This window comes from Copadichromis virginalis, linkage group LG19, assembly GCF_057382275.1.
Source record: "Copadichromis virginalis isolate Kocher_CV1m ecotype Utaka linkage group LG19, C_Virginalis_male_GT1.1, whole genome shotgun sequence".
NCBI classification, from domain to species: Eukaryota; Metazoa; Chordata; class Actinopteri; order Cichliformes; family Cichlidae; genus Copadichromis; species Copadichromis virginalis.
The window spans coordinates 23,206,154-23,222,996 of record NC_140636.1 but is presented as its reverse complement, the minus strand read 5'-3'; the positions used below and the strand labels follow the sequence as shown (position 1 = coordinate 23,222,996).

The following is a 16,843-nucleotide window of genomic DNA, read 5'->3' as shown; positions in this document are numbered from 1 at the left end:
TGTAATCCATAATGTGAATTAAAACTCAAAAAGTGTCAACAAGTATAATCATTTGAGTGTGGAATTATTTATGCAATAAACAGGATTTTAATTAATTAATTGAATTAAAAACACTGACATTTTTTTTTTATCAAAGATAAAGAATGATACCTCTCTCTGCTCTGAGGATCACTGAGCATCTCTGACAGGAAATACAGTTTCCTCAGTATGAGTCATCATTGATGGTCTCAGAGGTGTGTAGTGTGGCAGCATGATGATGGTCTCCAGATCAGGCAGGAGGTCAGGTGATGGGTGTGTCATCTTCTCCATTGAAGACACACTGGTATGGCAATTCATAACACAGCAGTCTCCTTGTGGCATGTAGTTATCTGTGCAGTCCAGCACTGATGGATCAGGTTTGGCTCAGCAGTTCATGAAGATGGTGTCTGAAAAAATATATCTAACAAAACACGTGCTTATAACACCACCCACCCAGCTCAGCCCCCAAGTGTCTATGTAATGCTGGTATGGGGTGTCGGTTACTAAGTCTAATTAGTGCATCAGAAAGCGGGGGCTACACCTAAAGCCCACACTTTTTGATGTCTTTGTTTATTAGCAGCTTTTTCCAGCTGCTCAGAGAATTCTGACTTGGCCTTTATCCACCCAAACCCAAACCCACCCGGATAAAGGCCAAGTCAAACTCACACACCATACCAGCATTACATAGACACTTGGGGGCTGATCTGGGTGGGTGGTGTTAAACTGTAGTCGGGAACTTTCAGAAAACTATCCATTTACTTCTAAATCAGTTTTTATACATATTCTGTAAGCTGTACTAATGTTTTTCTCTACATAATGTATCATTATAGACATCTCTGGTAGCCTAAAGATAGTTTATAACTTTTGACATTTTTTACCTGTAAAACATGATAAGCAAAAACTCATTCATCACAAAAACTTTTGATTCTACAAAAGCTACTATAATCAAGAAAATATAATTGTCTGTATTTATTCATGTGACCCATAATAAATACCTGCATTTATGTGGGATTTATTTATTTACTATTTCATATTTTCAAGCCCTTGGAGGGGAAGATCTCGTTTGTTGAGCTACATACGTCACAGTAAAAAGATTTAGTCATTTAAAACATGAGAATAAAAGAAATGATGTTGGTTTAATAAATGTTGCAGCACATTTCAGATCAGAGGTGCATGATAGCAGATGTTCTCTGCTCTGCATGAAGTTCAGCAATGATTTGGTGAAATGATTAATAACATTGCAATAAGAAAGGGTCTTCTTACAGACAGAGTAGGGAAGACAATTTTTTCAATGAAAAATATTTTTCATGCTCTACAATCAGTAAACTCTGTAACAAACATGATCTGTAATTGTTTCAAAACTCACCAGATGACTTCATGATTGGCTCGAGGACAGGACACAAAACACAGGGTTGTGGTAACTGTAATATGATCTCAGAACACCTGAATATAGACATTTCTGTGGCTGAGAAATAAAAATGAGGTCAAGCAGGGTGTTCTTGTCTGTAGTGCCAGAAGTGATCAGCTGTGAATACCCTCTCGACTGAAACTGCTCCAGAATCTGTTTTCTTCCACTCTGCAACTGGTTCTCATTAAAATCTCCACACACAATTATTGGGTGACAGTCCATTATTTCAAGTGAATCTAAAAGACTTACCAGGTTTTGCATGAATGGTGTCAAACTGTAGTCAGGGGGTCTGTACACAACAGCAATGAGTGCAGGGAATGGAGCCTGAACCTTCAACACTAAAAACTCAAGATCAGTGACATTATGCAGATACTGTTTTACCTGAACCTGAAAATGATTCCTTAAATACACAACAACTCCCCCACCACTTCTGCTGGCCATGTGAGGAAAGTTTGTGTAGGACACATGTCTGTTGCGTTTGAACATGGTGTAGCCGTCCAAATGAAGACTGTCTGCAACAAAGGAGCCTTGAAGGTGAGACTCAGTGAGACACAAAACATCTGCTAAACACATTTCATGATGACTCTTGATGTCACTGATGTGAGATGGCAAACCCTCTGTATTGTGATGGATCAGTGTAAGAGTGTCAAGTCTGCTGGCTGTTTCTCTGACCTGAAGAAGAGGCATCATTTCCTCAACACTGGCTTGTCTCATGGTTTGGAGCGCTGCAGTTACCTCGGGATTGGCGTAAATCTTTTTCTCATCCAAGTCCTGCAAATAGAGTCCACTGAGAGACGTCACCCTGCTGAGAGCAACGTAAGCCATACCTGGTTCAAAAATGTTCTTCATTGAAACTACAGCTGTCTGTGTTGTAAGACCCTGAGTTTTGTGAATTGTGCAAGCGAATGCTAGCTTTACAGGAAACTGTCTGCGTACCGCTCCTTTAAACTTCAGACTCTCCTCTGCTCTCTCAATGTAAACCAGATCATCAGAAGCTGCATTAGCACTGCGGTTGTGTCTCATAGGCTGCCGGTTGTCCATCCTGAGCCCCAGTTTAATTATGTGTCCATCATTTTCAGATCTCACCACCTTTACCAGTATACCAAAAGCACCGTTGACCAAACCGTTTAGTGTGTCCAAGTTTCTGGTCAGCATGACTCGAGCTCCTTCAGCAACATTCAGAGTGTCAGGTAAATCATTTCGCCCACCTGTAAATGGTTTGTCTCTTCGTTCCATTCTGCCTGTACATTTATCCTTCTGGAAATCGTCTGCATTGATGATTATGATGTTTGAATGAAGCTTCTTCAGGGTATCTGTGTTGTGGGATTCCACATTCTTGTTGGTGGCATAAATGTGTAAGACCTCAGTTGGACATTCTTCTGGTGCAGTCACAGCCTGTGACAACAAATCTCTGTCGCACTGAGAAAGCTCATCTGTCTTTTCTTTGACTCTAATCCTGTTCAGCATCTCTGCAAAGGCCACATCATCTTTCTGACGCATGATCTCGGTTAGAGTGATCATCTGAAAATGCTCCTGCCATAGGTCAATCTGTTCTGGATCGTAAACACAGAGAGGTTTAGACTGTCGCACTGGTGGCAGCTGGTAAAAATCTCCAACAGCTAAAACTGACATTCCACCAAAAGGTCTCTGAGTGCCTTTGATTTGTTTCAGTCTTGCATCCACATAAGCAAAAAGGGGTTTTGAAACCATTGAAATCTCATCAATAACAATAATTTCAGCATTCATCAGCTCAGATCTGACTTCATCCAGTTGGTTACCAAGTCCTTGAATGGGTGGTTTCAGACTCCTGGGTAGTTTCAGTAGAGAATGTAATGTAGAGCCATTGATAGAAAAAGCTGCTGTACCGGTAAATGAAGTCAGTAAAACAGTTGGATTTGATATGTCAGCTTCTTCTGCATTAGCAGGCAGTCTGCTCAGGATCTTTGATGCTTCAGAGTGAATACACTTAATCAGATGTGACTTTCCAGTTCCTGCACCACCATTGATATAGAAGAAAAATGGATCTGGGTTCAAACCACAAACTCGCTGAATACACCAGTCTCTTATGGCATAGAACACGCAGGCCTGCTTCTGGTTCAGATTCTGATACATTACACGTACCACGGCTGGATCGACTGCAGGTTGTTCTCTGATGGCTCTGATCTCTGTTACAGCATCAGACTGACGACTGTAGTCGGGGACATTCTCCTGTTCGTTCTCATCATCAGAATGTCTCTCAGGAAGATTCTCATCACATTGCAGCCTCACAACTTCAGATTCAGGAGCAAGATTACACCATTCATCAATCACAACATCCCTATTTTGTTCAAACTCTTCCAGTGCACTCTCAATATCCTCAGAGTTCTTCTCATACTTGTCTTTATTTCTTTTCACAACCCTTTTCACAGACTCACTGTGGTCTGAACATGGAAGTCGTACAAAACCTGAGTTGTAGAAGGACTGATAGGTTTGGAACCCTTGTGGTTTCAGTTCCTGCTCTGATCTGTGTGGAAGGTAAAGTCTCAACAGTCGACCATAATATTGCTCAGGATCTTTTTCCTGTGAACAGTGGTAATATCTGATTATAGCTGGTTTATCATTCTTTCGCCTTTGTACAAATCCAAGCTGGTTTAGAAGAGGAAGCACATCTTTTCCTTCATTTGGACCACTCACCAACCTGCACAAGGCAGCAAAATCAGCCAGTGACATTTCCTCATATTCTGGGGTCTCAGGTCTGCATTTGTATTTATCACTCAAACTTGTCATCCAAATATTACAACTGTCGTGTGTTGTGCTTTCCAGGAAGCTCATGGGCCGACTCATTTTTACCGGGTTATCATCTGTTGGTACAAATACAACACTGCGGGAACATTTTTTCATTTTTAGGCCACAGACTCGAGTCACACACTCCTGTGCGCTGATTTCTCTCTTTTTTGAGTAAGCCTGCATCACAGCTCTCATTTCATCACACTCATTGACGGTGTTCTTATCAGAGTTGTCAATAACTGTCTTCAGGTATTCAGAGAGGCCAGATTCTTTCTTTGTTATATATTTACAGAGGTATTCTATACATGAATAGGCATTCAAAATGAATGAGACATCTAAATTAGAGTTCCAGGCTTCAAGCAGGTCTGGGTTGTAATTGTTGATCCAACACTCATTTGGGTCACGTTTCAGAATCAGAGCTGTTTTCTTGTTTATGTCTTGGAGGCATTGTTCATACTCATTCATTGTTAAGTTGCATCGTGACAGAATCTGCTCTATGGTGAGGGAAGCAGCTTCAGGTTCCTTCAGCAGGTTCAACAAAGGTCTGAGTTTGGCTTTTGCAGCTTCAGTGTCTGAATCCTCATCCTGTCTCACAATCATTGTTCTTGTGGCTGGTGGTTTGGGAAACCCAAATCTACAACCAGAGTTCACACTCTTAAAGCATGTCTTTGTGTGGTTTTTGCTGTGCTTTTGTAGCTCAGTGACTTTTTTGTGCAGTTCAGGTTGTTTTTCTGGATCAGGGAGTTGAGCTGAGATGTATCTGTCAACAAAGTCACAGACAGTTTGGTCGTCATCCACATCTGCTTCTACCTTTTCTCGAATCCACAGCAACATGTGTATATGTGGACTACCTCTGTGCTGGAACTCAACTCTGTAAAAGTAATCAATGATCTCACCAAGGGGCTGTGCAGGAGAAAAAAGCAAATCTCTGAACAAAGCCTCAACACGTTTATCAAACATTCGCATGGTGGTTACTGGATTTGATCTTAGAATTTCACACTTTTCTGACCAGTCCAGGGCTTCAAAATCAACCTCTTCACCTTGCTGTCTCTTTATTGCTTGAATCACTTCAGGCCATCTCATCTCAGCAGCAGAGAAAGTGACAAAGAACTGAGGTGTTCCTATTTGGCGAACCATGCTGAATAGATCTCTGGTAGTTTTCTGCCAGTAAGCTGGAGTTCCTCTGAGTGGCTGCATAAATCTGATTGCATCTTTATTTCTTACCAGCTTCTCTACTTCTGTCTTACTTTGTAACATTCCTGATGTGATTTTGCGTCCATCTTTGGTCATAGTTTTACCTTTCCTTAGCTGTATTGTCATGCTGGAATTAGCCAAGTGTATTTCAGTGACAAACTGTGAGAAAAACAGGTAATTTGTGTCTTTAGCAAATCTTGCATCAATGTTGAAAAGCCTTGACTTGAAGTAAGCACTTGGTGTGAGTTTAAGACGTCTCTTTTCATCCAGTGTATTCTGACCAGTAGGAAACTGCACAGGAAATGCCATGGCTTCCAAATGAGGAGTTCTGAAGAAGCTAACAGGATTGTTTCTTTCTGCAGGAGCCACACAATATGTGTTATCAGTGAAACAGAGAATCTCTTCTGAAATGTCTACAGGCTGCAGACAACTTTCTAGAGCAAAACCTCCATTGTTCAAATCACTTTCTGGTTCATCTGGATTTTGTTCCTCTGGTTGTTCATCACAGGATTGCATATTAATATCTTGGTCACTTTGAGACTCACTTTCGCACAAAAGGGCATCTTTTTCATAGTTGTCAATTTCCATTAAATCTGCTTCATTATAATCATCACTTGCCATGCTGGCTTCATCACTGCTGTCATCATCAGGTAACGTTGGATCACAAAGCAATGCATCATCTCTAATAACAATATCTGTGTACTGTGGATGAATTTGTTTCAGTTTACGCAGAGCTTGAATGAGTTTAGACCAGGTGACAGTCTGGAACAGCTGATGGCCTTTGTAGCACAGTCGTCTTTTCAGCTTTATCCTCATGATCTGTGATTGGCTTCTGATCCTCGGTAAACTGTCAACTGTTTGTTGGACCTCAGATGGTACACACACCACATTACCACGTATGAGTCTCTGTCTCCCCTTTGGAAGAGGAATAATCTTAGCAAATGGTATGCATTTGGCAATCAGATGTCTCTCCAGAATGTTGAGATCACAAAGTTCAGCTGGAATATCCTGCAGTTCTAAACCATTAACAGCAGCAAGCCTGGGCATGCATCCACTTTTGAGGGAACTGTGACATGTGTGACAGATATACTCTTTTTTTCTCTCAACAGGAAAGCTGCAGTGATCATGACATGCTTCATCACACACATGAACAAATTTACCAGTTAGGCACTGATGAGCTACAGTCTGGTGTTTTGAGTAATTTTCTCTTTTGCAGATTTTTACCTGATTAGGAAAAGAAGCTTTTAGACAAACAGTACAAACATAAGATGGTGCTGACTTAATGTTTGATCTGAAACGAGATATGGCCTCATTCATTAAAGTGTTCTCTGGATGACACTGTAAAGTCTCAGCCGGTCGATGCATCTGGCGATATTTCCGTTTTATATTCATTGCACATCTGATATTATGCATCTGTCTGAAAGAAAAACCGTTCCAATATTTTACTCTCATTCGTTCTCTCATATTGTCCTTGTGTTGTTGCTGAAATTGTTTTTCTTCTCCATAACGCTTAGTCAGATAAGATCGTTTTTTCTGTTTAAAATCTTCACTTTTTTTATATAGGTTATATACATATGACCTCATGTAAGCTTTATGTTTTTCTCTGAATTCAGCACAAGTTCTGTAATTTCTTCTTATACGTTCCTTCTGCTGTTCTCTAAACATAGGAAATTGTCTATAAGATTCTTTATATGTTTTTCTCATACGTTCCTTCTGCTTTTCTCGGAATAAAGAATCGTCTTTATACATCCTTATGACACATTCTCTTTTTTTCTCTCTTATTTTAGCACTTTCTCTATAGGTTCTTCTGAAATGTTCTCTCTGTTTCTCTCTATATGTAGCATTTAGTTTATACAGATATTTTTTGTACACACTCTTCTTCTGTCTGTGATCAGGATCATTAGACTTTCTACTACAACCTTTTTTCTTTGCCTTAAAACTTTCATCAAAAGTGTACATCTGCCTTTCTTTCTTCTTCTGATTTTCCTTTCTCTGTGGTACTTTTTCTTGGGCTAATAATCTTCTCCTTATTTTTCTCCTTTGCTGTTTATTATATTTCAGCAGTTTATCTGAGGGTTCCTCTGTTATATTAGTTAAACAGTAGGCAGTGTTTGAATCATTCTGAGGAACAGAATCTGATGTTACCTGCGTTTCTCTCACAGAGGATGCAGATGTTTCTTTTTCTAAATACTCAGAAGGAAGATGGTTGTTTTCAGTAGCAGCTGTCTCATTTGAATAATCCACTCTGGATGATGTCACTTCAGTCGTTAAAGTGTCTCTCACAGTCTTCTGTGTCTGGTCAGTAGATGTTTGGGAGTTTATTTCATGAACAACTTCATTTAAAGCTGGTGCTGGAACAGTTGTAGCTGTTTGTCTGTTTTCATCAGCATCTCTTTGGTCAGCAGCGTTTTCACTGTGAAACTCGATGGGCTGTAGCTCATAAGTGCAGCTTGGTGCGATGCTGAACATTCTGTACAAACGTTTGATCCTGTCAATCATGTCATTAAGACGTGTGAACTTCAACATAACTGCAGTTCCACCACTTACACTTGGCGATAATGGCATACCAGTAGACTTACGTGGGTGAGGGTCAAAATATGCATATTCACCTGAAGTCAGCCTGCTAACAGCGATGACTGTTCCTCCCATGACTAGCAAAGCATAGCGAACGTCTGAAGCCAAACACTGTAATCCCTGTTCAAGGCTCGGAAAGTGATCTGTACCATCAAATGTGCCGTAATGAGCAAACTGAGACATGTCGACTTGATACTCGTGTCTGCGGCTGGTAACAACTGAAGGAAGTTCATCGCAGGCTAGAAACACACTGTTCACAAACCTCAGTCTGGCATCTGAATAGACGGCATGGCCTTTGTCCAACACACGGTTTAGATCTGCTCTGGTAATAAATTCATCCTCGTGTAAGAATGACAGGAAAACCAAACTGTTAGCCATGCATTGCTGATTCCGGTACTTTCCATACCTAGGAGCGGCCTGGCTTCGGGAAGCACAGACGCTACTCACTCGTGGACGACTTTCACTGTTTGTAACCTGTACATGAGACTGCACTGGAGCGTGTCCATCATGCTGTGTTTGTACAGTTAGCTGTGGTTCAGTCTGGATTAGCTGCATAACTTCAGGCTCTGGGACAGACACTGAGGGAACACCTCTCTTTACCACATCTGCATAAGACACTGTGGCTGTCTCTTCATCATGCTGTGTTTGTACAGTTAGCTGGGGTTCAGTCTGGATTAGCTGCATAACTTCAGGCTCTGGGACAGACACTGAGGGAACACTTCTCTTTACCACATCTGCATAAGACACTGTGGCTGTCTGAACACTGCTCTGCACTTCAGTGCTGGGAAAAGTTGAAACACACACCTTTACCTGCTCACTGCTCTGAGAAACATTCAGCTGTTCTTTCTGCTTTTGCCATCTAAGCTTCTGGGACTGCGACCTTTGACCTTTTCTTGGCATTTTGCTGAAGTACAACCTGGAGCTTATATGTGGTTATACACAAATGTAAACAAAACTGAACCTTGAAACACAGAAAAACGTATAACTCCTCAAATTACTGTTAAATCTGAGAAATGTACTATTATATATAAAAAGCTGATTTTCTACTCCAAACTCAAAATAAAGGAAATTCAAAGTTCTCTGGAAACAATTTGATCTGTTTTATTGTAGCTCTTTTTGAAACTGTATAATTTTACTTATATTTTTTTAACCAGACTGGTAAATAATTACAACTTCTGTAAAATGATATGCAGAATAAATCTCAACAATCAACAGGCTATATTAAAAGTCTTAGCTCTTAGGGGAGTTTATGTAAATCTTTCAGATATCTAAAATTGAAATCAAATATATGGAGCTTTGGTGGTGTGGTGATAAGATGACTGGTGATGAGGATTCTCCAGCTGGATTTTCTGCAGCAGTCAGGAAACAGGAAGTCCTCAGGCGCTTCTCGATGACAATACTAACTGAATACTTACACTGAGTGACAAAATGGGTTTGTCCTTAAATAATAGTACTATAAACTTGCAGTCAAATGTTATAGCCAATGAAACAGACTAACAGACTGGATCTAATTTATTATTTATCTGAATGTATGTATTACAAAATAACCAGATTATCTTATTACAAATAAACTTATAAAAAGGTGATATTTTATACAATTGATCAAAGTAAGCCAAACTAGCAGTCCAAACTAAAGTCTAATGCAAAATTAAAATGACAAATGTAGGGCTGTGTAAGTAGTTTCTACTAAAAGTTCTACTGTACTGTAATTCTACTACTGTATATTCAACTTGTAATTTCCAGCAAAATGACTGAATGTGAGAGAGTTTAAAGACAGGAAAGAAAGAGCAGTGAGAGCAGAGATCTCTCAGAATTCTGTAACAGATAGATTGGATTCTGAAAAGGATTTCTGAAAACTTGGATTCTCAAATTAGATAGAGCAGTAGAGATAGAGGGATACAAGATGGAATGGCTTTCAAATTAGATAGAGCGGTAGAGAGAGGGATACAAGATAGAATGGCTTTCAAATTAGATAGAGCAGTAGAGAGAGGGATACAAGATAGAATGGCTTTCAAATTAGATAGAGTTGGGAGAGTGATAGGATAGACAGAATTGCTTATAATGATAGAGAGAGAGAGGATCTTCTGCAGCAGGTCACCTGTAAGACACAAAAGGCCTGGAATTAGTCATATTTCCAACATGCTTGGATTTACCATATTCTTCAGACTATATGGCACACCTAAAATCCTGTCATTATCTCAAAAACATACAATGTGCCTAGCGTATCGATTCTGGTTATGCTTACTGACCTCAAACGGGATTTCTGTGGTACACAGCGCTCAAAATTCTGTCAAATATTTTAGTAATACTTCGGTAAGCTACAAAGCTGCGCTGCTTGATGTATTGTCAGAGCATTATGGCTACCATAGTCAGGACCCTCGTAGAGTAATTCGTACGGTGCTTCAACATAACATTATGGTGTGTGTACAAGGACCTGGCACGTGCTAAGAGACATGCTTAAGAAGCAGATTTCAAACTGATCAACCCATGAAGAGTTTGATGAATTTGTGGATGAGGAATGAACTGAAAAAGTGAGTGTATTGTTCTGTATTTTATGTGTTACAACTGAACAGTGTTGAGAGTTGTTTATGAATGACTTGAATAAAGTTTGACTTATCTGACTGTTTGTTTGGCTTAATCTGCCTTAAAAACAGGCTTGTTTATTGACATTATGCCTTATAATCTCAAAAATACAGTACATGTAGGGCTTTAAATACTAAAGACTTCTACAGTAAATTATTGGAGTGAACAGAATGACAATGTTTAACAAATGATGGTGGAACTGTTATAAGGACATTTTTACGTTCTATTAAAACAATAAACTAAGTCTATAAACTCAAACCAAGACGTGCTGCTACAGTAACTTACTGTAAATATTATATGGTCCAACAAAACCAACACACTGAGGTTACAGCAGACAGTTTCAGGCCACTCTGTATGAATTTTGGCAAAATGAGAAATTTGGAGACAGCTAGTTTCTACACAGCAGTTTCTACATATTTCAGTCACATTTGGGGCATGTTTGATACACAGCAATAAGCACTACACTAAATCTATAATAAACGTATCATAGCTGATATAAAGGCCTAATTAGCAAAATTTAGTATGATGATAATTTCTTTGTAGATCATTTCATGATAAAAAAAAGAACAGAAGTGAGTGCTGTATCTGAGCTGTTGCATGTAAGATCTTTGCTGGAGATTCCCACATTTCTTAAACAAACAAACAAACATGACTTTCAGACACAGTTCATCTTTTGTAAATTAGGGCAGGATTATTTTCAAAAAACAGCCTTGATAAAAATATCAGGCCACTATAAAATGTCTTATGTTTATGTTTTCATCCCACCTATATTTTGCAAGTCATTATGACAAATTACAAAAAGCAGTTTTTAGGCAGTGATTTAAGGGAAGAAGCTTTTGAAATCCACAATGTCCTACCACCAGTGGTCTCAAACTCTGGTCCTTAAGGCCTGGTGTCCAGAAACTTTTCTATGTGTCCCTGTTGCAACACACCTGAATAACATTAGTAGGTCATTAGCAAAACTCTACAGAACGTGACTGCATGCTGAGGTGGTAATTCAGCCATTTGATTCATGTTATAGCAGCTCATGAGTGAATGAACATGACGCAATGAAAGTACTTTTAGAAGGACATTTTTCCAAACACTTAAATTACTTAAATTTGAGTAGTCTTAGGGGATGTCACTTCAGCACACAGTGAAATTCTATCCTCTCACTAATGACCTACAAATGTTATTCAGGTGTTTTGTAACAGGGACGCATGGAAAAGCTTCAGGACACCGGCCCTTGAAGAGTGGAGTTTGAGACCCCTGTCCTATGTGAATATTTAATTGTCCCTAAACTGCTAGTCGTGAGCTGCTCTAATGTGAAACAAACACATATAGTTCTGTAAAGGTTTACAAAGAGATTTCTAAGGATCTGGAGACCCCAGAAAACAGAAACCCTCCCAGACGTTGTAGCTGAACAGGCAAAAACAAGTTGCCTAATAATATCTCGATGATAACCAACAGCTGTGCTGACTAACTGCACTAAACTGAATCATCTATAGTGAGAGAAAAACACCAGCATTAAAGTCAAACATGGTGCTGTTACTGTGATGTCCCAGAGTTCCTTTACTACTTCAGGACCTACATCAACTCATCAGGTCCTGGGCTTAAGTTTAATCACACTTAGGATCTGAAGCACACAAGCAAGTCCAATTGAATGAATGAAACAAAACACATGGTGTAAACGAATCAGTCTGGACTTTAATGAAATTAAGATTCTTGGTATGACTTGAAAACCCTATATTGGGCCTTAATTAAGACTTTTTTCTTTTCTTTTTTTGCCTGTCCTGTTTGGATCTAATTATGACAATTCTGAAATTATAGTGGACCAAAATCAACCAGTGATGTAAACCAGTCATTACCAGTTACTGTAAATGCTTGATGGTAATTGTTGCTATCAGGGCATCCACAGCTGGGTATTAGAGACCAACATGTTTTTACATTAGACCAGGTTGTTCTGGTTCAAAAATGAAATCATCACTTTAAAACTGCTTTTTGTATTTATCCAGGTCATCCTTGTTAGATGATTTGAAACGTGAAAAAAGCATAAACAAAATAAATCTGCAAGGAAGAAAGACCTTTCTCAGCACTGTACCGCAGACAAAACCTTTACTTACCAGACTTGAGACGATCAGATCAGTATCCTAGAGAAAGGAAACAACACATCAGATCACTGTTTAATGACTTAGACTGTTGAACCTCTTCGCACACAATCCAATTTACTGTGACATGAAATAACTAGTAAAATCCTCAATTTCTCCAAGCCTTTATGAACTCACTGTAGTCTGAAGAGGACAAACTTCAGTTACAGAGTCTCACATGGTGATAACATGTGTAATAAAGGCATGCATACTACAGAAGTGCAAAGAAGAGGCACCAATATTTGTTGGTACAGATTATGGCTTTTTAGCTCCATCATTTTCTATCACAAGTCAGTGCTTAATAAAGTGTGGAAAAACCACAACTGTTAGAATCAACGGAAAACCTCACCAGGTTTTAGTTCTGATCTGAATATGTAAATCCTAAAATACATGTAAATTCTGACATGTTATAGTAACAACAGTGGCACACCATTTTGCAATTACAAAAATTATAATAAAAAGTCCTTCCATTGTACCTGTTGGCAGGAATCTTTTTGTATTTTGCAATATTTCCCTTTTATATAAAATTTTAAACACAATGTATCAAGCAAATTATTAAGAAACTGATTTAAACTTATTGTATATAAATTACACACAGGCTTTAACATACACAACATTGCCTACTCACAACTCTGGTTCTCTGAGTTTTTTTATTATTGCTTAAATGTTTAACCTACCACTTCTGTTCACTCAGGCAAAAATACTTCTATAGTGGTCTGACTTTAATACATCAGAATCAGAATCAGAATACTTTATTGATCCCTGGGGGAAATTATCAATACATAAGCAGAATATGAGTGAAGATATAAATCAACAACTGTGGTGCTCTGCTACGTAAATCCACAAACAAACGGAGAACACAAACAACTGTATAAAAACAGTTGTTTGTGTTCAAACATAAAAATCAGACACAAATGGCCTGTTAAACTTCAGGGACAGTCAGAGGTCATGTGTGGGGCCTTTGCTGCTACAAGTTATAAATTCTGACCATTTGATTTTGCCCATCAATAAATGGTAATCTCACAAAAACCAAACTACGTTAGGTAAGTTGCTAAACATGTTACACAGTGACAATGTCATATTACTGCAGTTACAATTGCTGCTTACTTACCAGCAAACGCAAAACCAAAGTTCTGTTTCACAAAAGAACAAAAATACAGAATCAGACAACTAAAATCAGCATCAGAGTCAATACTGCATCACAATCTGTAGTGAAAAAAAAAATCTGTTAAATTCTTTGTTTACAACAGCTTTACTATAAACACCCGATCTTCTCTTTCTGCACCTTATTAAAGATTTCTGTCTTTATTAAGGTGATGTGTCGTTTTATCGATCTGCAATAAGCCACAGAAATTCCTCATTAACGTAAAGCTCTAATACTTTGGTGCTATTACATAACACAGCAGATACCACAAGCAATGATTTGCTCGCATTGCACACTTGATCAAATGATAACATCACAGTTTCAAAGCATGCAACAATCACAAATAATACTTGATACTATAAATGCTTGATGGTAGTTCTTCGTATCAGGGCTTCCACAACTGGGTATTAGAGACCAGCATGTTCTCACATTAGAACAGATAGCTCTGGTTTGGTTTTCTCTGCTTCATACGTGAAATCATCACTTTAAAATGCTTTTTTGTATTTATTCATATCATCCCTGTTAGATGATTTGAAACATGTGACAAAAAAGCATGAACAAAATAAATCTGCAAGGAAAAAAAAGAATTTTCCCAGCACTGTACCTCAGACAAAATGAACTCACTTTAGTCTAAAGAGGGCAAAATTTAATTGCAGAGTCTCAAATGGCCTTAACATGTGTAATAAAAACAATAATTACTAGAGAAATGCTTTGATAAGCCTTTAAAATTAAAATTAGACATAAATGGCCTATTAAACTTCAGGGACATTTTTAGGGACACTCAGAGATCTAGTAGGGGGGGGGGGGGGGGGGGGGGGGCTTTACTGCTTATAAATCCTAAATGTGTTTTTGCCCATGAGCAAATGGCAAGATATCACAGAAAGCCAAACTATTGTATATAAATTGCTAAACATGTTACACAATCCCAATTTCATATTGCTTCAGTTACAATCACTGTTTACTTACCAGCAAAGGCAAAACCAAGCTTCTAGTTCACTCTGTGTAACAAAAGACAAAGAACAAAAGTACAGGATCAGAAAACTCAAATCAGCATCAATACTGCATCACTCTCTGTTGTCAAAAAGATTCACTAAACTTCTTTGTTTACTACAGCTGGAATACAAACAACAACTCTCCTCTGTTTTCTTTGGTCTACATCTCATTTAAGATTGCAAAACACTCATACATGAAAAACTGCACGGTGTATATTTTTAAGGCTTTAATATTTGAGGTGGTCTGCATTCAAATTCTACTTCCTAAAATATTACCAACTGCACATAGTATCATTAAATATGCTGTAGTTTTAAAATAAATATCTATGTACCATACTACTAATAATATACTGCCATATTTTATTTATGTGAAGGTGGGCTGTTGTTTATTTCATTAATTTTCCACAAAGTGAGAATTTAAACTGTGCTGCAGATTTAGGTTGGCACAAACAAGCCTTGTTAAACAGTTCTTAAAAATTAAAGTCTACAAATTAGGAGTTCTTAATATTCTTGGGCTATGTCCACATGTACACAGGTACTTTTGAAAATGGAGATTTTTCTATCCGTTTGCACCTTTCGTCCACACTTAAACGGCGTTTTCGGTCACTGAAAAACTAAAAACGCTTGCCAGGATATTTTTGAAAACTCCGTTTTTGCATTTATGTGTGGACAGGGAAACGGAGAAAACGCAGCACCTTTTTTGACGTCACACTGTGCGCCACGTTATTGTTTCAATGAAATGCATTTCTACAATACGGTTACTGTTAATTGTTCTCTCTGCAGTGTTTAAATGCTTACATATACGCACACAGTTACTGTCCCCCCACACATATGACTCTGTTCTGCTTTTATGCCCCATCTTTGTTTGCCATTTCCCACCGAGGCTTCTAGACTTCTGATTGGCCAACATTTCTACACTTTAGGAATATATCGCCACCTGTTGCTTTGGTATGTTCCTAGCAGAGTTTTCCTTCATTTCTGCGTTTATGTGTGGACGGGATTGTTTTTTAAAACGAAAACGTAAAGTCTCAGTTTTCAAAAATACCCGTGTATGTGGGGACATAGCCTATGTTTAATCCTCAGTTTCTCCCCCCCTCCTTTCTCTTAATTAATCCACAAGACCTGGACAAACGTGACTCTTTTTCTCCCGTGTTCGGTCAGAGGCGATAAAATGGCTCCTTTGATCTTGCCGACAGCTGACACTGAATCTAAGATGGCGGTTCGTTAAAATCTTTACAGCATAAAGAATGAGGCTGTTTTAACCAACTGATTTGTGAAGAGAACTAACTGCACCTTATGTAACAGACTGACAAACACACCAAATGTAATTAATAAAACAACACGATAACCGTGGTTCACAGTCAAATTTTCATTTCACACTGGGCTCAAAGGAGCGCTAGGCATTAGCATCGGGTTGTTAGCTCATCAAACACTCCTTTTACATACAAAAATGACAAAGTTTCACTAAGAAAAAGCAACCACTGTGTTACTCTAATATGAGTTATACCTCGGTTGGCTTTATAAATCACTAAAAGAACTCGTTAAATCGCACAAACAGACTATAAACATTTAGGAGAGAAGAGGAGAAGCAGAGCAGCAGCACTCACCCAGAGCGGACTCAGCGAAGTGTGCGGAAAGGCGGATGTCCGGCAGTCAGGTAAAAGATGAGGCGTTCACGGGTAGTAGGAAATTCCAGTATTACACACAATGGGCATTGTAAACATCAAAAATGTAGGTGATTTTAAATATTCTATACAATATTTATTTGCTACAGAAAAAACTCGCAGAACTTTAAATCTATAACTTGAATAAATATTATTAGAAGGCTCTACTCCTGAACACCAACACCAAAGAGCTGAGTTCACCAGACCTGAAAAAAAAACAACAACAACCAGTCCAGGACAGTCAGTCTGCAAAGATGTTTTAAAGACAAATATATATATATATAAACATTATCCATTAAGGATTCCCCTCAAAACAAATGACCATAATTTCCTAACCGTAAGGGCTAGAACGGTCACTGCACCGTTTTGTTCAG

The 16,843-nt window shown here is 38.6% G+C and overlaps 1 protein-coding gene and 1 long non-coding RNA gene across 2 annotated transcripts; both read right to left on the bottom strand.

Moving 5' to 3' along the window:
* Positions 1-1,759: 1,759 nt before the first annotated feature.
* On the bottom strand, positions 1,760-8,860 carry LOC146686082 (uncharacterized). Its single transcript, XM_085440970.1, has 2 exons — positions 2,099-8,860; positions 1,760-1,938 (listed from the first exon to the last, which is right to left on the bottom strand). Exons 1-2 carry the CDS (start codon positions 8,858-8,860, stop codon positions 1,828-1,830), a joined length of 6,873 nt encoding a protein of 2,290 aa, XP_085297096.1. The 3' UTR covers positions 1,760-1,827.
* Positions 8,861-9,459: 599 nt separating this feature from the next.
* Positions 9,460-13,824, bottom strand: LOC146686081 (uncharacterized). The gene is made up of 3 exons (XR_014916631.1): positions 13,781-13,824; positions 12,646-12,672; positions 9,460-10,058 (listed from the first exon to the last, which is right to left on the bottom strand). It is a non-coding gene; the product is annotated as an uncharacterized LOC146686081 (long non-coding RNA).
* Between the last annotated feature and the right edge of the window lie 3,019 nt (positions 13,825-16,843).

Coding starts and splice junctions, on each gene's coding strand:
- LOC146686082 (XM_085440970.1), bottom strand. CDS start 8,860: ATGCCAAGAAAAGGTCAAAGGTCGCAGTCCCAGAAGCTTAGATGGCAA. Junction 1,939..2,098: donor AAATGATGCCTCTTCTTCAG/GTCAGAGAAACA, acceptor CCTTTGTTGCAG/ACAGTCTTCATTTGGACGGC.